Raw genomic sequence first — 20511 nt, 5'->3', positions numbered from 1 at the left:
ATAAACCATATTAATATTCAATTAATCAATTTAATTTCTTGAATGGCTACAGGATCATATTAACAAAAGGTTCTTTAGTTTCCTTCAGGTCCATGCCTTTCTTGAGGAATTAAAGTTGCAGTGAGGTACCTACCTTTAGGGAGCCTGCCTAAAGCATTAGGGGTCCTGAGTATTAGCTCAAAACCTCTCCAGACTTCTGGCCTGAGGGCAATGTTATTTTTCTATCACTTTAGTTCTTCTATATACATTAGACAGCATGAGCTACTTGGCACATATGTTAAGGAGTTACAAAAATATGTTTGGGTTTGTGTATCAGTAAGGCTTCCAAAACAGAGGAAAAAGACTACACAAAAATTGAGGCCATGCGGGGTTAAACAAAAACAATGTCTGCTTGCCCAAGGGATAGTGGGAAATAAAAGGTTTTCAAAGAGTCTACTTTTACTTAATTATTTCCTTAATCTTGCTTTTAATTCAAGGAGGAGGCTAGATTATTTTCAGGCATTTGGATCTGAGACGTACCTGGGAAAGTCTAAGGAGCCTAGCTTTTTTTTTTTTTTTTTTTTTTTTTCATGGGAAGGTATCAGGAATCGAACCCTGGTCTCCAGCATGGCAGACAAGAGCTCTGCCTGCTGAGTCACCGACATACCGCCCCAGGAGCCTAGTTTTACCATTTTAATTGAAGTGTAATGAATATTTGAAAGTGCCAAAATTCCTTCATTGAAAAATACAATGTATACATATTTAAGTCTAGATACACATCCTAACATAGAATATTCTTACTAAGAATATATGAACACACATTGAAGTACAATGTTACCTTCATACTCATAGATATATACATCTAACATACATATTATAGGCTTTTAATACACACAACTGATCATTAACTGTTACTTTTGCATGACATTCTACATCATATTTGGAAAATTCCAGTATGCCTATATTAATAATCTTTAATTTTACCCTGGACAAAACTATTTTATATAATTGAAATTTATTTTGTGCGTCTGTTAAAGATATCTTCATATCTATCAATTATCATTTATAAAGTGCTCTCATATAGCTATTAATGTGCTTATATGACTTGCTCTTTTCATAATTGGTTTTGAGAGTAAATAAATAGACTTGAAAAAAATGCAAGAGTAAATGGGTGATAGTCGGGGAATCATCACAAGTGTGTATGCAATTATAGATATATATGACTGCATAGGAGACTACTTCAGTTAATGGCTATTTCAGGGAAGAATAATCAGCAAAATCATTAATTATGTTTTAGTTCGTAGTTATGAAATTTTTGCTTATTTGTAGAAATGCAAATGATAAATCTCATTTCCCACACCAGATGGCCAGGCTCAGCAAGTGCTTTCAGATACTGACAGATATGATGAAAGCACGAGTCTGCAAACATAAATTAGCCTTAAGAATAGATGGGCAAATAGCACCACAATTCAAGAATTTGCTACATGTTTTTCATGTAACAGACATGAATGGGATCTTGGTTTGCAGCCACATTCTGTATGTCTGTATATGTCTATGAGGTACCTATGTACGGGTGGCATTTAGTAAATACCTTATTGAATAACCATATAAGTTTGATTACAGAAACACATGCAATAGCAACGTAAATCATGGGCACGCTTCGTAACGTGGGTCAAGGCTTTTAATGCTTGATTTGAAGGGGCACCATCCAGCTGCAGCAAGACTGCCAGCCTGAGTCGGTTCGCCAGGACAAGGTTCTCATCCCAGGCAGAAGATAGGAAGCTCGGCATCAAGGTGAACACCGAACTGCATTTTGCCATAACACTTCTTAAAGAAGGGAATTTGTGATTAGGGGCGAGATTGGTGGAAAGATCCTGAAGTTAAGGGAGATGAGAATTTGCAGCGTGAATCTATATTACGGATCTGATGCAGGATCCTGAACCAATTGATTTGTCTCGGTAAAGACTCGAAGGACAAGGTGATTTTTTCAATACCTGGTTTAGAAAAGTATGGTACTTGGAGACACTCAATACTTTAAACTCTAGCTAATACTTTCCTGTCGCTTCTCTTGAGGACTTAGGGCTCAATTCCCTGAATTCGGAACTAGAATTATTCAAAGTGCTCATTAATCATGCCGTCAGTCTTCCTTGATCCTTGGACACATCTTTCAGCCACTAAGGAATCAGGGACACTCATGTTTTTCCTGTACTCAGCCGTACAAGAAGAGAAGAAAGACCAGAAGAATTTATGTTTTTATTCTTTTTAGAATTATGAAAGGGCTGGCCAAGTGACCAAAAATAAAACAAAGACCTAAACAATAAATTGAAAAATTGTGAATCAAGGGGAGAAAAGTATTCTTCAGAATCTTGTAAATATCTCTCTTCAAATACTACCTAAAGGAGCAGACTAAGGTGCCTTAACGTTCTAAGGAACCATAGTTCAAGGGAAGCCTGACGCGACTGACTTTGGCGCCACCTGCTGACTCTTTTCAGCCAATACAGCTTCCGCTGGGTGAACGAATTGGAGATTAAAGTCTGCCATTTCCAAACTGGAGCAGATTAGAAGAGGGGGAATATATTTTGTTTGAGTAGTGGGTCTTAAAATGAAATCTGGGCTCTTCTTCTTTATGCATTACATCCATCTTTTATAATTTGAGATTTTGGTAAGGCTGACTGAGGTATTCTCACAGAAACACTGTTGAAATTATCACAACATTCTCAGTACATCAGCATCACATATTTTGGTATGCAAAAATTTAAAATTTTAGGCCAGTACTTAGAGTGAGGGCATGTGGTGGCCTGGGAGAAGGATGAGGCAAGAGGAAATAGCAACTGCTCAAGTGCTTCTTTTTAAGAGATCCCATTCTATTTTCTTAGCAGTATATCTATTTGAATAGCCAACAAGGGATGTAAAGTAGACCCAGTGTCTTTTCTGAGAAAGCCCTGTCATTTGGCAGTGTGCATTTCCAAAAGTGAAGCTCAGCTAGAGTTAATCACAGATATCTAAGATAAGGAAACTGGGAGGCGGGGATGAGGGCAACTTTCTCTGTCTCAGAGATTTAAAAATGAATAACCTGTCAAAAGCAATATAGGGATCATAGATTGGATAAGGAACTTTTTGTCCACAATTTGGGAAACATAGTGGAAACTACTATTGCAATTTATTGAAATAAAATATATAAGAACACAATATATTGCTGTGAAATCTTAACTTTAATGTATAGAAGATAATCAGAAATAAGAACCATACCTTTTTGCTTGAAGTGCACGGTGGTGCCAATTTCTAAAAAAGAAAAATTTAGCAAAACAAAAACAAATAAAAAATTCTTTATCAATTGAGAATAAACATGAAGGTAGTTTGGTACTCTCCACTGAAAGGAGGAGGAGAGAAAAGGCAGAAAGAACATTCTAATGGGAACAGATATTGATAATGATTGAAAGAAGGCAAACAGAAAGACAGTATTGTTGAAGCAAATGCCGTAAAGTTGGAGGTGGCAAAAAATGATTTGCAACTATGTAGAGTTGATGTCACATGTCATGTGTAGACAAGAGGAAAAACTCTGAGGAAGGCATCTAAAAATACTCTCGGTCCCAGTTTCATGGACCATAGACTGATCTGGACCCAACCCCATCCAAATGTGTTGCCCCTGGTTCATTCTACTCAAGCCAATGGACTTTCTCACTCTTCTAACAAACCAAGTCCATCTCAACGTCAGAACCTTTGCACTTGTTGTTTCCTTCCATCAGATTGTTTCATGGTCCATCCCGTCATCTCACTCAGATTCTGCTAAAATGTTAGCAACTCAAGAAGAACTTCCCTGATCACCTTATCAAAAAAATTACCCCATGTTACCGTCTCTATTCCTTTACCCTGTTTTACTAATCATAGTAACACTATCACTACCTGGTAGCATATTATGTGCTTATTTATTTCTTGTTTGTTTATGGTTTGTCTCCCCCACCGACATATATAGAGGCAACAACATTGTGTACAATCCTGCCTACCCCTGTTTCTTTGGTGCCTAGGTTAGATCATGGCATGTAATAGGTATTCAATCGGTATTTGTTGAACACAAATCTCAGAGTTGGAAGAGTACATGTAGGTCCAATATTTAAATCTCCTTTTAAATATCCTTATCAAGTAAATGACAACACTCATAGATCTTTAGAAGTAAATATATAAAATACCCACAAGATACAGATTTTTATTTTGAATTTCAGGACAAAGCAAATGTTTGTTCAGATGTAGGAACATAAACTGTAGCTGTGAGATACGGGCTATATTCTCTGCAAAGAGCAGTGTATAACCTTGTGTTCTGTAACTTGGTTTCACTAGAGAAGTAAAGTGGCTAGTCCTTTCAGCCAGAGAAAGCCTTTTGAATTGAACATTTGGCCACCTGACTTTCCTGCTAGAGACTTGTTTTATCTTGTGGTTTCTAGGATCAAGAACAGAATTCTTGGCATGACTTTCATGGTCCTCTATAAACTTCCCTGCACCCCCGCTCCAGCCTCATTGATATCTATCACCTCTGCCTTCCAGCTCTCCAGCCTTTCTGTCGACCTCATGGGTAACAGCAGCCAATGTCATCTCTATTTGCAATCCCACTCGCCCTTCAAAATTCCGCTGTCACTTCTTCAGGGAAGTCTTCCTTGGTCTCCTTGAAAATAGTAAATCCCTTTTACTTAAAATAAGCTTTGCCATCCTTCATAACATTCATCTCCATTTTAACTTCAGTTGTACTTGTCTAACTTTGAAATTAATGCCGTCTTCCCCACTGGACTGTGAGTTCCATGGAGGCAGGGGCTGCATCTGTCATGGTTTACTATTGGAGACCAGTTAGTGCATGACAGATACTCTGAATGCACAATGGGCCAAAACAGAAGATCTAGAATCACCGAAGTATGAAAAAAAAAAAAAAGGAAATATATGCCAAGCATCCACCTGACCTAAAACAACAGGAACTTGAGTAGCTGAATTCTTTATTCTTTGATTTAGCACAAAAAGAGCAGAGCTTCAAAATCAGGACTGCAAAGTTTCTGAGGATCAGGGCAATTATTAACCTTCTCAAACACAGCTTTTCCATTTGCCCATCCAAAGCAGTCACAAGGAGGAGTCATTAACAGCATGTCATTTTCTTATGCTGGCTATAAGAAAGGCGCCATTGTCCTTGGATCTGATGTCTTGATAATGTTTGGCTACAAGTCAGCTTTAGCAAAACTAGTGCCAGACAGGCTGTTCCTAAGAAGGATAGCTTGCATGAAGGATAGTTTCCCTAAACCGGTGAGATGTGGGAAAGGAGTATGGCCTGAATGTTCTTTGGTATTGTGATTGCTGATGGACCTTTGGATGTACTTTGAAGATGCCCAAGGACCTCAGCACCTGGATGAGCCTGTATACAACTTGCAAATGTTTCCAGGGAACAAATGCAACACATTTGAAGTCCATACAGAAGGATAGAGAAAGGATTCTGCTCCTTGCCTAGCAGAAGCCAGCAACCTCTGCTACTCATACCCCAAAAGCGAAGCCAGGTTCTATCAGGATATGACTCACAGGTTACTACCTGTTGGCTACCTTTCCTCTGTGTCTCATAATCTAATCACCAATGTTTCAATTGTATATTAAACAGACTGCCACTTGCTTTCATGATATCTGCTCTGACATCTTTTATTTGAAATCAACATCTTATCTTTGAAGTTATTGAAAATAATTAAACTGGGTTGACCAACAGTATGAGAAGCCTCAGGACCAGGGAAACTAATGAGTTATCCAAGCTGAAAGCAGAGCTTGGACTAAAATTCAGGGCAACCAGTTCCCCAACCAGAACCTTCTCCGTGATTTCACAATGCCTCTCTGGCAGGTACTTTTTATCAAGGCAAGGCTTCTTTTAGTTCTAGGGTATCACAGGGACATTTAAACAATTCAATATATGTTGGAAAGGATCTGGTTCTGCTCTAGTACAAAGTGCAGCTTTTCTTCTTCCTTGGGTCAAGCTTTTGACTTACTCCTTAGAATTTGTAAGGCCTCCTCAAGGCCCCAGAGTGATGCTCTTCACCCAAAGGGGCCTAGATATTCACTGGGATCATCTTTAAACAGAGAACACTTGTGCCCTGTTCTGCCTGTGGTCCGAACACTGTACAGAAACACTCACTGTAAGAGCAATTGTTCAGAAACCTAAACCAGACAGGATAAGCCAAGGGTTCTGCTCTAGGCAACTTCTACTTCCTTTGAGTCTCAACCACATTGACTGCCAGAGGTCAATGCAGAAAGACTTTGCTTTGAAAGGGACAGGGTAGAAAAATTCCCTTCTCTCTCTGCCTCAGTTTCATCATCTGTAACATGAACATAATCAACTGCCCATTATACAGGTGTGCTAAGCATTATATAAGTTAATTAACTTGAAACTTGGAATGGGAATAAATACACAGGAAGGGCTCAATCGATACAGGTTGTTACAGTCAATTCTGGGTAGATTTCCTTCTGGGGAGGACTACTGGTGCAATTTTGGTGGAGCGAGTGAAAGAATGTATCTTAACAAGTAAGCCATGGTATTTCAGATCCAAAGAACAAAATGAAAAGATAAATTGAAGGCAGCAACACTATGGACAAAACGCTGGGAGATCCTAGTAATAAAGTGGTAGGAAAGCAGATCGATTAGGCAGCATTTTGGCCAGGAGAAAAGCAGCAATGTGCCTGCACTGAGTCACTGGCAGAGACCTGAGTAAGACTCCGTGTGTTATAACTGGATCTATTTGGGAAGAAACTCCCCGACTAGTCAATTAAGAATATTTCACTCTGAATATTTCATGAAGAAGATATCAGAGAATTTCAGATTAAATTTTAGGTAGTGCTCTTGAATTACATAATCAATCAATTTGTGAACTATGAAAGATTTGAAGACTAAGGATTCCATTTGCCTTTAGAACAATAGACTGAAGCACTTATTTTGTATTTTTATTGCTTACTCACTCTCTTCTGTTGGAATAGAACATTATCTGTGCAGGAGCAAAAGAAATGTTGAGTTTATTTCAAAATAGCCCAGCTCTTTTAAAATTTGGTTATGTGCTGCCATCTTGTGGTAATACTACAACACAGTACTATGTCCTATCTAAAGGAGACACTTTTGTCCACCAGGTGGCAACAGTGGGAAAAACAGAACCACCCATTTTTTAAAAAAACTTTTTAAGTGTCAGAGCAGTAAGAAAATACCACTCTTTAAGGAGGGGTCGTTTCCAGTATTCAAAAAAAAATTTTTTTTTTGATATCTTGCCAGGAATATTATCCCTGTAGGAATTCCTTGGACATGTTCATTAGAAATTACTTGGAACCTATGATTTTTATGCCTTTCATGGAAAACTGCCGCCCTCATATTGATCTTGCTTTAGCAAATATACATAAAAAGTAAGCCATGGCAGTGAAGCCCCCCAAAATAGAATAAAAAGATAAATGTACTGCATTTATCTCAGACAGAACATTGAGAGGTTCTAGTTTGGAGAAGTTTCCAGCCGTTCTCTGAAAGCATTTTTATTATATGTGTACATCTTAGTTCCAGATGAGGTGATCCAGAGAGGAAATGGTGAAATAATTTAACACTTGAAAGGGCAAGTGTTTTGACAAAGTTATTTACATTAATCTGTCTTTGACTTCAGCTTTCAGATTCTTGACCCCAGCCCGTGACATTTAAAAGAACTCATTCAGGGCGGTGCAATGGTGGCTCAGTGGCAGAATTCTCGTCTGCCATGCCAAGACCTGGGTTCGATTCCCAGAACCTGCCCGTGACCCCCAAAAAAGAACTCATTCAGCCTCTCTCACTGGCGTAGACAATATGTCTTCCTTGTTCACTATTGTACTTTCAGCTTAGTATGGGCACAGAATAAGTGCCCAGTAGATTTGCCGAAAATTGTATATAAAGACCAATAAAGCGAATGAATCAGTTAATACCTCAGGAGCCGCCCTAGTTGATTCTCGGTAGGGGAAGGTTCTATTCCTTTTTTGGACCCGCAGTGTTAACCCAAAATCAAGATTATTGTTGGGAATTCAGTTGTGTGAACAGCTATATGGGGCCAGGAATTTCTTTCAGCAGTCCTCAAATCCTGACAGGTAGCAAATGTTCTGGAGGGCTGAGCTTTACTTAAAAATATTCTTGATGACATCAAAATTTAAACCTTAGAAAATAAAAACTCAAGCTTCATTTTTTTTCTAAGAACAGAAGATTTAGTCTTCCTCTTACTTGTCTCCTTTCTTATTATGTGGTATGAGTCATTTTGTCTCTGTCTCTGCCACCTTTCCTCTAGAAACTAAAGGGAATGTTGTGATTGCAAGATGCTTCATTGGCAATTCTAGAGGGTTTATTTTGGAACTCTCTTATTGCCTTAAGAAATTTTCACATCTACTGTGCTGGTTTGAAAGGCTGTATGTCTCCTAGAAGAGCCATGTTTTAATCTAAATCCCATTTTGTAAAGGTAGAATAATCCCTATTCAATACTGAACGTTTGTAACTGCAATCAGATCATCTCCCTGGAGATGTGACTTAATCAAGAGTGGTTGTTAAACCGGATTAGGTGACAACATGTCTCCACCCATTTGAGTGGGTCTTGATTAGTTTCTGGAGTCCAGTAAAAGAGGAAACATTTTGGAGAATGAGAGATTCAGAGAGAGCAGAGCAGAACGACATAGCCATGAGAAGCAGAGTCCACCAGCCAGCAACTTTTGGAGATGAAGAAGGAAAATGCCTCCCGGGGAGCTTCATGAAACAGGAAGCCAGGAGAAGAAGCTAGCAGATGATTCTGTGTTCACCATGTGCCTTTCCAGATGAGAAAGAAACTGTGACTGTGTTAGCCATGTGCCCTTCCACTTGAGAGAGAAACCCTGAACTTCATCGACCTTCTTGAACCAAGGTATCTTTCCCTGGATGCCTTTGATTGGACATTTCTATGGACTTTTTTTTTTTTTTTTTTGCATGGGCAGGCATTGGGAAACGAACCTAGGTCTGTGGCATGGCAGGTGAGAACTCTGCCACTGAGCCACCGTGGCCCGCCCTCTATAGACTTTTAATTGGGACATTTTCTCGGCCTTAGAACTGTAAACTAGCAACTTACTAAATTCCCCTTTTTGAAAGCCATTCTGTTTCTCGTATATTGCATTCCAGCAGCGGGCAAACTAAAACATCTACATGTAATGGAAGATTCTGGCATTTTGCCTTCTTTAAATTCTGTTTGGGAGAGGAGATGACTGTATAAAAAAACTCATAAGGAGAAAAATTGACTTTCAGAGTTTTGACTTTTGAGCTTAACCCCTTGGTTCTCATTCTTTGCCTCTTCCTGTCCTATGCATCATAGGTTGAGTTTGGGGGCTTATCCTGTTTGAACAGCAGTTCTAATTCTAGAATATTTACTTGAACATAAAACGCTTCACTTTTTGTCCATCCACAGCCATTTAAGAAGGAAACACTTTCTTCATTTGTGTGTGGTTCAGCTCTGCCTAGAAGGCTGTGAGGCACTGCACATGTTGAATATGAGATATTAGTTAGAGGACTGAGAATAATAAATGACACTTTTCTCCTGCTGAGCCAGTTTGTCTTCCTGAGGGGCAGGGTCCAAATGCAATAGAAATTTTATCCTGCAGTTGTCTGAAAATAGTACAAGAGGGGAGGAGTTACCACCATTAAGAAAGTTAATAAAAGAAGCAAAGAAGTAAATTTGAAGGGCTGTCTCTTCCTCCTTCCTGATGCTTAGGACCTGGAGCATTTCCTCTGCTGGAGTTTATGTGTTTTTCATCCTTTGAGTTTTACATTTTTGCCAAGGTTTTGAAAAATAAAACCTTTATTATTGTGGCTTAAAAAGAGGCCATATTTATTAAGTCAATTTTCAAAACCACATTCTTTAAGTTATTACTTTCTTTCTCACAGGTTTCTCACTCTACTCAGAAGCTTTAGGGATTAGCAGTTTCTACTTACAAGTTTTATTATTTTTTCTTTTGTTATAGAAAATGATATGCCTTGTGGTTCCTATTTGGATTGTTAGAGCTTTTGCTTTTCTCCTGTATATGGTATTCATGTGGCATAAGCCCTAAGGCCTTGTATTTCCAGACTAACATTCTCTAAGAATCATAGTAATCATTTTGGGCCTGGATCGGGGGAAATGAGCCAAAATTGGAGAAAGACTTGAACTTCTCAACCCCAACTTTAATGTTATCCCTGTTTTCTTTAGTCCATAGTTGACTAAAAAAAATTGCTATTGTCTTAATTAGCAAAAGAACATATCTAACGGGCTGAGAGAATGGAGAAATCATAGTGTGTCATCGATGTCTGAGAAGGGAAGTTGGCCTACTCAAACCAGATTTGGGTCATCAGGAAATACTACGAAAGGTATTTACTTTCAAATACCTCAGAAGGGGTTTCTTCTTTTGTAGTTGACACTGATCAGAAATGGATTTCAGATTTTTTATGCTATTTAGGAGCGAGTCATAGACACAGATGGCTTTCCATGACATGGACCTATGGTGATCAATGATTCATTGTTGAATGAATGAATAAACTAAATAAAAAACGAGGCTGACATAATTTCTCCTTATGAAACATTAATGAAATATATGAGCCTCATTCAGTATTTTCATCAATTGGTGGACTGACCCTCTATTCTACAAATGTTTATACTGAATAGAGTCAGAAAATTATTTTTAAAATAAAAAGTCATTTTATTGGGAAAAAAAGACATATCTAAGAAAGGAAAAGTTTTAAAACATCAATTTGGAGAAAGCGTATAGGGGTTCCCACGTATGAAATGGGAACTTCTACTGGTAATCCTGGAGATACCATGCTGAAACTTCTTGTAAAATGAGTTAAACTTTGACTTAGGACTTAAAAGAGCCTCAGGGGTGCTTATTACTGTGGAGAGAACATTGGCTCAGGTCGGGAGAGCAGTTTTTGGGCCTGCTTGTGCTGTGACTTTGAGAAATACACCCGGCCTCAGAGAGAGTGGAAAATAGAAAATGTTTTAGACCTTTCAATTTGAATGCTCTATAGTATCCTGACAGCACAAACATTCAGAGAAAACATCCACTTACATCATGTTAATGGTGTTATCTCTAGGTGGAGGGATTATGCTTGATCTTTATTTTCTTCTTTATAGCTTCATATATTTTCAAATTCTTCCACAATAAGAATGCATAGGGGTGCCTGGGTGGTTCAGTGGTAGAACTCTTACCTTCCCTGCAGGAGACCTGGGTTCAATTCCCGGACCATGCACACACACCCCCCACCCCCACCAAAAAAAAAAAAAAAAGGATTACATAGCATTTATCATCAGAGTAGAAAATTATTTATAAAAACAAATCAATGGGGGAGCCCATGGTGGCTCAGCAGGCAGAGTTCTCACCTGCCATGCAGGAGACCCGGGTTCGATTCCCGGTGCCTGCCCATGTAAAACAAAACAAAACAAAACAAACAAACAAGAAAACAATGGATCAAAAAGCTAATTCTGGGGGAAAAAAAATACTGTATTTATTTTTTTTGGCATTGGGTTGCAACACTATAAGCAGACTGAATTCCCCTCCCCCCCCCCCCCCAATTTTTAGTTGACTGGTATCATATGGGCAAAACATAAGAGAGGGTAAGATAGGTGAGGCCTAATTTCTGTAGGTATGTAGGCATAACAGCACGAAATGGCCATATAATAAAAAATGTGTTATATGGGTCTGTGAGGCCTTTCTGACTCTAAGCTTGATAAACTGAGTAACTGTCCTGTACAGGAGACGGAGGTGCGTGATTTGACCACAAATACTACAAGTTACATCTGCTCAGTGGTGACATAAGTTATAGGAAGTGCAATCCCACTAGACACTCTGAACAGAAAGAGATGGTTTGGTTAAGTCTCTTATTACCAAATCAGCTTCCTCAAATCCTGACAGTTTTTTATTCAGTCTGTGAGGCTTGATGTTTAATAATCAATGAATTAAAATATTAGAGAATACTCAATGAGCTCATTTCAATAAAGGGGTATCTTAGGGCTACTCCATGTAAAAATACGTATAAGGTTAGAAAAACTCCAGAAGTAAACGTATTTGTATCAGCAGTCAATGCGGTGTACAGTGCCAGACATGTGGTTTTCTTCTTAAAGAAGAAACAAGTGTCTCTGCCCTTCTGCCCAGAATGCATCCATTGTCCTTGTGGGTAAAATCCTATCCCTTTGACGCTTGTTGGAATTAAAGACCCAGTCAACTCATTTAGTAAAGACCCACTTGCCAGCCCCTCAAATGTACTTAGCTGTTGGTACAAAGTAAATTATACTTTCCATGTTTAAAAACACATATTTTATGGCCTGCACCTTCATTTATCTGACTTGATAAAGAAGATTTAAGGCAGAGGTTTGGACAGGTCTTTAAAGATTTTCATCCTTTTTGGTTTTATTCCTCGCTTTCTGCTTCCCAGCCCTAAACTGTGAAGTGCAGATCCATTTTAGAATGCATTAGATTTAAAATCCTAAGGGATACAAGACTGTCTTTAATCCATGTAATACGCATTTTCGTTTTGTATGTTTCAAAATCAAAAACATTCAAATACCATGAAACGAGGTAATTGCCCTGTGGAATTTGAATGTAGAGATAACAAGAAGATGTGAGATTTCCTGGAGTTTTAAAGCTCCTGAAAATAAGAAGATAAAGAATTGAAAAATGTCAGGATACTCTGAGTTACATTGAATCTACCTTTACAATCCTAACCACCACAGTGCTGAATTAGAGAAAGGTAATTCTGCTTTGAACCTTCCCAGTGATTTTATTACAGGAAATGCCAGGATGGTCAATAATAAGTCAAGGTTTTCCATAACTCCTGCTATGTCACCGACTCCAAATATAACTATATTCTCAGGTACAGTATTCCCTAAAAATACTGATGCCCCTGACCATTGCATGAACCAAAATGAAATCTATCATGAAACTTTTTTATTGAGAGGCTGTGAAAATTTTTTCTAGGTGTTCCTCTAGATAATAAGCTGTCAGTATCCTCCAAGAAACTAACCCTGATTAGTGCTACCTACCACACAGTAAATATGTTGGTATATGTCTGTATAATTACGCCAACAAGTCTTCCTTGTCCTAAGAGAGGTGAAAATGCCTAATCCATCTCCTTTAACCCCACTGGTTTATCGGTTGATTTTTTTTTGAACAGATCAGATGCAAAGTAGAAGCAAGAATCTATCAGAGCAAAAATAGTTTTTCATATTTTTATAATTAATAATGAATATCTTTGAGTTCAGCTCTCTCTGGATTCTAGACCTTTGCATGTGTTGGAATGTTCTACCCCTCTCCTCTCTTCCCCTTCTTATTTTTTAAACTTTCACCTGCAAGCCTTCCTTGACCAACCTGGGTTAGCTTAGCTTGCCCTGCTCTATGCTCCCCAAACACTACACAGGTATCTTAATGTGGACTAGGCAAACTTTTCCATGATTGTCTAATTTATCATCCACTTCCTCATCTGGTCTGTGAGCTCCATTAGTGCAGAGGTCGTGTCCGACTAGTTCACCACAGTCATCCCCAGGACTCAGGTCTGAACCTGGCACACAAGTGTTCAGATAGCATTTTTTTTTTTTTGAGTGAATGAATGGAGCAATCAAAGTATTATAACATGTCAAATTTAACATGGGGTAAATACTAGTTTGCATTGCATATCAAAAATGAAAGGTTTTTTCTTGTGTCCCTAATGATTAGAAACCATAAGAAAAAGAAAGCATAAAGTCTAAAAGATTCTACAAAGCCGAGGGGAAAGCAAGTGGAGAGTACATCTAAAAAACAGACCAAGAAGTTACACTATCAATGAGTTATAAAGGGAGGGTCTATTTCCCCAAGACTCACTCCAATGAGTGAGATGGTGCTGTCTTTCAAAGCGTTGCAACACCAAGTAGCTTTGAACGATGAACTTACCTGTGTCCTGTAACTCCAGAGAGAAAAATAAATCTCCCAAGTTACACTTTAGCTTATGATTCAACAAAGAGAAGTGCAAGCTAGTGCTTGATTATATTTTAATTTTCTGCTCACCAAACTCCTACTTCTGAGTTTTACAAAACGCACACATAGAATTAAGAAAGTGCTTTAGAATTGCCAAGCAACTCCTTAACATTGAACATGGCTGGGAATGCCTGTTGCTGTCTGGGATAAAGGGGATGGGATGGTAATTGGTGTGACATTTAGCCAAGGCACAGTTATCTCCTGCTTTTTTTTCTTAAGCCACAGGATGCCACGGTTGTTCCCAAACAATGCCCTTTTAGGCAGTTAAGAAATCATTCACCATCCTGGGACTGTAAGGTTTGGAAAGCGGATGGTGAAGTCAGAATCTTCTGCTGTGAGTATGGGGCAGATGAACACACAATAGATGGATAACTCTGATTTATTCTCAAGATGTTATGTTAGTGGAATTATCTAGGCGTTAAGCAAACATATATGTTACAGAGAGATGGGAAGCATTTTCCTTTGCAATCAGTACCGTGATAAACAAAACAGTGTAGTAAACTATGGTGGTGCTTGGCTCCCCAGTATCCAATTAGGAAGCATGATAGATGTGTTGTCAGGTCTGTCCCCTACTGCTTTGTGGTGGGTATAAGCCGGCAATTCCCAGTGGAGTCTTAGCAAGTGGTCTGTCTACTCCCGTCAGACATCTGGGTATGTTGGGAACACCTTAAATTGGAATTCCAAACTCATTATGTCATGCTGGGTTCTTACTTGGCAGGTATGTTTCTTCACAGCAGTATAGAAGGGGAGATGTAGTGTGAGACCGTTTAAGCTGCTTTTGTTTTTACTCTCCATAGAGGTGCTTGTTTAATTTAATACCTACAAATAACTTGCAATGATGAAAGAACATCACAATGACAGAATGACTACATAAGGGAAATTGTTACTAAGGTTAATTTGTATCTTACCTCCAGAAGTAGACAAAAACCTCCAGATATATGGGGTAACAGCATTGTGGTGCTTGCACAGTGCATCATATCTAGAAGTGAAAGCTAACACTGCCAAAACTTTTTTTTTATTGTGTTTGAAGGATGTGAAAAAGAAAGCGTATATGTAATGCAGGGCGAATATGGTAGCAAATGTGAAGAAAGAGAAAATCAAGAAATACAGATATCAGGAACAAGGATTTCACGCAAAACAGAAAGAATGCCAAGGGCAGACTAAAATTAAACTGTATCGTCTTGGGGGGTTATGATGCGGCATTTGTCAAGGGCGGGGTCTATACTGATGATTACATTCTTGGAAGGATATGCATTTTTTTTTTGACTCTGAGTAATAATGACTCCAGCCCATGTAAAGTCTCTGAACCCAGAGCTGTGCTTCTAATGAACAGACTCTTTTCTACCCTATCTGGCAGTGCTCCTTGCAATAAGCTGCTACCCTCATGCCAAATAGTGCACCGATGCAGGCACCAAGGTAAGCGGTGCTGGGAATGCACCATAAAGCCTAAGAGAGCCTACGCCAGCATTTTCTGTCCAGTCAATCTCCTGGTCTTCTCACCCTTTGGGGCAGCGTGCCAGCACTTTTCTCTGCAAATCTCATTGAGCTCTTCTTAGGCAGCTTTATTCCTTTTAATTAAAAAGACAAGATTGTCAATTACTTACACTTAATTCCCAAATGTAATTGTTACTTTGAAAGATTTTTTTCCCCCATAAAACTCATAGAAGAGAAATATTTCCATCAAATTAAAATTTAGTGGAAGCTTGGATTTTCAAAAAAATATTCATCTTCAAATCCCCGCTGGCTTTAGAAATCTAAATAGCACTACAAGGCATATGAACAGGAGGAACACCAGGGAAGTCTTACTGTTGCAGACAGATTCAGATTAAGAAAATAAGAAAAGGTATTAGAAAAAACGTCCCAGCACTAAAAATGACCCTATCTTTAAATTGAGGCTGTGGGAATTTTAAACATTTAGCTTGAAGCTAAATGTAAATTCTAAGAGAGGTAAGCCTTTCAAGCTGTTATGGGACATTTAAATAATGGGGTGAATATATTTCAGATCTGTTCTTGCTAGCAATTTTTTAACACCAGTTTAGGAAGTAGGGAGCAGAAGGTAGAGTGGAAAGGTAGGAAGAGGTAAGACATAGAAATGGGAAGAAAATCTCACCTATAAAATCCCATGTTTCAATCATAGGATTGGCAGATGAAGTATTAATTCCAGATAAAGTACTGGCACAACTATCCCTCTAGGTTCCCAGCCATGGAAGAAAACTGTTGTTCACAATAAAGGAGCCAGGTGATGGTATCAGAGTCATCTCGATTATTTTCACGTGTATTAATCAGGGGCTATGATTTTGCTGTCAAATGTGCATTCACACTCCTATCTGTAGAAATATGGCCCTTGTTTTTGCTACCGAGTAGGAAAGGAAAGATGTGTTAAAAATGGAAACCTTTTCCAGGATGTACATTAAACACTGGACCAGCAAAAAGTGCAGGATCTTTAAGTCAGTGACTTTAGGTTGCTGCTAATCTACAAATTAGTCTGACAGGTGGTAGCGGACATGAATGTCATCCAAAAAGTGTGTGTGTGTGTGTGTGTGTGTGTGTGTGTGTGTGTGCAGGAGAGCATGTGCCCCATACAATAGGGAACTGTACAACTTTGCAGCTCCTCTTAATTGTGATAGTATATTCATAACAAATCATGAGAAAATGCTACTGCATTTTTCTATGGCATCCTCAGTATCCTCAGTTTTCATGATACAACGAACTATAATGAAGCCACACTGAACTTATAGTGAGCTAATATCCATGCAATATGATATAACTACAGTTTTATATTTCAGTATCTTTAAAATTATAAGAGATATGTGTAGCTGAATATGGTTATTTTCAATTCAGTATGCTCTGTTTCGAGGAACATAAAGCTCCTTTTTGTATATTGTTTAAAGCACATCTTTGAGCTTGTAGGCATGAAAAAAATAATTTCCCATTTCACAGTTGGAAAAAGTGAATTACAGAGAATAAGCTTAGTAATTATTTATGATTAATAGAGGTATGTATGTTAATCATCCTGAATAAGTGTGTGAAATCAGATGAACTGGTGCCAGATAGCTATGCTCATGTTTTTCAAAGATGAATGTTTTCGCATAAATCTCTGTGTGAGTTGGGCATGGATCTGTCTTTGTAAAAAGGTATGAATTTTAAGGTAACAAAGCATTATGTATTACAAACATTTTAACATAAAATAAATCTGATGGATGTTTAAAATTTATCAGACAGTTGTATATCTAATAAGCATGGAAATATACATAATGGTCATTTACAAGGTACTATATATTTATTTATAGTGCCCAGATGCATAGACTGGTAGATTAGAATTTGGCTTACTTTGATGATTAAAAAGAGGACAGCCAGACAGCCTATCCTGTAGGCCAAGATGGCAGCATGAGAATCTACAGAGTTCTATTCCCCCATGGAATCTTTGAGCACTGGCAATAACTGGCAAAGCAATCTTTTACAAAAGTCCACAAAATAATTAAAGGGTTGCAGTAACTAAGCAAGTGTCAAATAAAGACAATATAGCTTTAAAAACTGTACGAGAAGCTTGTGCCATCCTTTCTGGCTCACTACCATCCCTTCCTAGTGCAGTGTGTAGCCAGCTTGCACTCTAGTTGTAAGTTTCTGGCCTTGTTATGAAGACAGTAGAGTAATAGCTAATTATGTACATACTGGGGAGCTGTCTGTAGGCTCCAATCTATTGGATGGCAGACTGAAAGACTAAATCAGGAAACTCATCTTAGACTCACCCTCCCAGAACATGTTCTGCAGACAGAAGCAACTTGCAGATAGCTAAAGCAGTATAAGAAACAATCAAAATGAAGTGGCTTGGGGCAAATGATTACCTGCTTTAAAAATTAAAATAGAGCTCGCTGGAGGGAGGGAAAATCTGTATCATAGGGATTAGAAAGAATCAGGGAATTCCTAAAGCCAAACTAGCAAAAGCTCAGGACAAGACATAGGCGCAGAAAGGGCAAAGAGTACCCTACACTTCACTTTCACCTCAGACGGATCTTCAAGATGGTAGGGCTAAATTCTAAAGGACAGTACCAGCCAATGCAAAGCAATTTGCAAAGACTGTGAAAGGTGTGAGTTTTTTGTTTTGTTTTTTTGCATTGGTTTGCTTGCTTATGTTAATTCCTGGCATGCAAGAACATTTGTATCATATCACTAGATACAAATTTAAAGAACGTGCAGTGCAAGGACTAAGTTCCAACACATTTACTATTAAAAACATAGCATGAAAGAAAAGATTACAAGACAAACAAAGAAACCAGGAGATGACTGAAGGCAAAAGAAAACCACAGGATCAACTTAATTGACACAGAAAAGGCATGTGACAAAATCGAGGAACCCTTCTTGATCAAAACATCCAGAAAACTAGAATAGAAGGAAATTTCCTGAACATGATGAAGGATATACATGAAGAACACACAGCTAACATCATACTAAATGATGAAAGACACTGAAAACTTTCCCTTCAAATCAGAATTAGCTAGTAAACTGCCAGAAACTCTGAACAACTGTTTCACGGCTCTGGAGACCAGAAGAACACTGTACACCCTCCAGGCAGGAGCGAGAGGCAAGAACAGATAACCTGCAGTGCAAAATTATGAGTAAAACTCTCCATGTTGTGAAGGCTGGTGCCCACCCCCAACCCTCGTGGACCAGCACCCTGAGATCCATCCTTGGTTGGAAGAAAGAGACCTCTTCCCCCAAAATGGGAGGACTAGCACCAGTCATATCTTTTGATTAGTGAATATGGAATGTTGCATCCTGGCTTTGAGGGCAGCTACAATTTCAAGTAGCCCAGGACAAAAGTCAGCCTGTAACCACTGTTTCAACTCTATCCCTGACATGGGTGGAAGTGGGGGTGGGGGGTGGGGGAAGGGTTTAGCGACATAGTGCCTTGTTAGGGATTCAAACAGTTTACTGAAGGGCAGCTCTTCCTCAAAAATGGGGGTAAGGACATCTCTAAACCCTAATTGTGGCTTTTGGTAAATGAATTCTCATCACTGGGTCCAGGCTCTGAGCTAGGGCTTCAGTCCATCCGAGATCAAAGTGGCTGGGAGCCTCTGCTTCAACCCTGCCCCTGACAGGAGGGAGTCAGTTGAGACTTAAAGGCACAGGGCCATGTTAAGACTGCAGGGAACAGTTGTAGAAATTGAGATGATCGGTAAGGGTATCTAAGGGTAAAAAGAGAAATAAAAGTAAGATATGACATATGAAAACCAGAGATAAAATATGCGCCTATTCAGTAATATCACTGAATGTTAATGGATAAAACACCCCAATCAAACACACAGATGGACAGAATGGATAAAAAAATATGATCCATCTGCATTCTGTCTACAAGACACCACATTAAACCCAAGGATACAAATAGGTTGAAAGTGAAAGGATAGAGAAAGGTATTCCACACAAACGATATCCAAAAAAGGAGTTGGGGTAGCTATACTGATATCAAGTAAAATAGACTTTAAATCCAAAACTATTATAGGAGACAAAGAAAGACACTACATATTATTAAAAGAGCCAATCCACCAAGAAGAAATAACAATCATAGATATTTATGCACCTAACCAGGGCACCCCAAAATACATGAGACAAATACAGGCAACACTGAAATGAGAAACAGACATCTCTACAATAACAGGGGGAAATTTCAGTATGCAACTTTCATCAATGAATAGAACATGTAGAAAGAGGATCAATAATGAAACGGAGACCTTGAATAATATGATAAATGAAGTAGATCTAACAGACATATACAGAACATGGCGCCCTAAAACAGCAGGCTTGCTCTCCAGGACGGACCACATGTTGGATCAAAAAGCATGTCTCAATAAATTTAAAAAGATTGGAATTATATGAAGCACTCTCTCTGACCATAATGGAAAAAAGCTGGAAATCAATAACAGGTGGAGAATTGGAAAATTCATATCTATTGCTTTCAGGATTCTCTCCTTATCTTTGGCATTTGACATTCTGATTAAAAATGTCTCTTGGATTATGCCTATTAGGATTTATTCTGTTTGGAATACATTGCAGTTATTCCATATATGTATATGGAAAATTTCAGTGTGTTAATAAAAGAAATTGCAGGTGAAATCAGTAAATATTTGTGGATGAAATATTGTAGATGAAAATGAGAACACAAAATATCAAAACTTACAGGATGCAGTGTGAAGGCAGGGCCAAGAGGGAAATTTATAGCCCCAAATGGCTACATTAAAAGAGAAGAAATAGCTAAAATCAAAGACATAACTGAACACCTGGGGAACTGGAGAAAGAACAGAAAACTAACCCCAAAGCAAGCAGAAGAGTTAGTTTCTTAACAAAGAAAGGGCAAATAAATCAAATTAACAAAAAAGAGAGGGAGAGAGAGAATAAACTAAACCAAAAGTTGGTTCTTTGAAAGGATAAATAAAATGAACAAATCCTTAGCTAGACTGACAAAGTTGAGAGAAGATCAAATAGATAAAATCAGAAATCAGAAGGGGTCATCACTATTGATCCCACAAAAAGGGGACG

The 20511-nt window shown here is 38.5% G+C and overlaps 1 protein-coding gene across 3 annotated transcripts in view; it reads right to left on the bottom strand.

The window, feature by feature from the left end:
• The window catches only part of LSAMP (limbic system associated membrane protein), a 667551-nt gene that overhangs the window by 9643 nt on the left and 637397 nt on the right, over window positions 1–20511 (bottom strand). Inside the window, exon 8 of one of the 3 annotated variants that reach the window (XM_077118264.1) lies at window positions 3229–3261. The exons of 1 other annotated variant lie outside the window; for it this stretch is intronic. In XM_077118264.1, the coding sequence (XP_076974379.1) occupies window positions 3229–3261 (33 nt within the window). Of the gene's footprint in view, window positions 1–3228; window positions 3262–15001; window positions 15546–20511 lie in introns of those variants that run through there. One more of the 3 variants, XM_077118265.1, reaches the window with a different exon arrangement.

The sequence above is a fragment of the Tamandua tetradactyla genome, chromosome 10 (genome assembly GCF_023851605.1).
Source record: "Tamandua tetradactyla isolate mTamTet1 chromosome 10, mTamTet1.pri, whole genome shotgun sequence".
NCBI lineage: Eukaryota > Metazoa > Chordata > Mammalia > Pilosa > Myrmecophagidae > Tamandua > Tamandua tetradactyla.
Note: the sequence above shows the minus strand (reverse complement) of the source record. Positions and strands in the feature narration are given on the sequence as shown.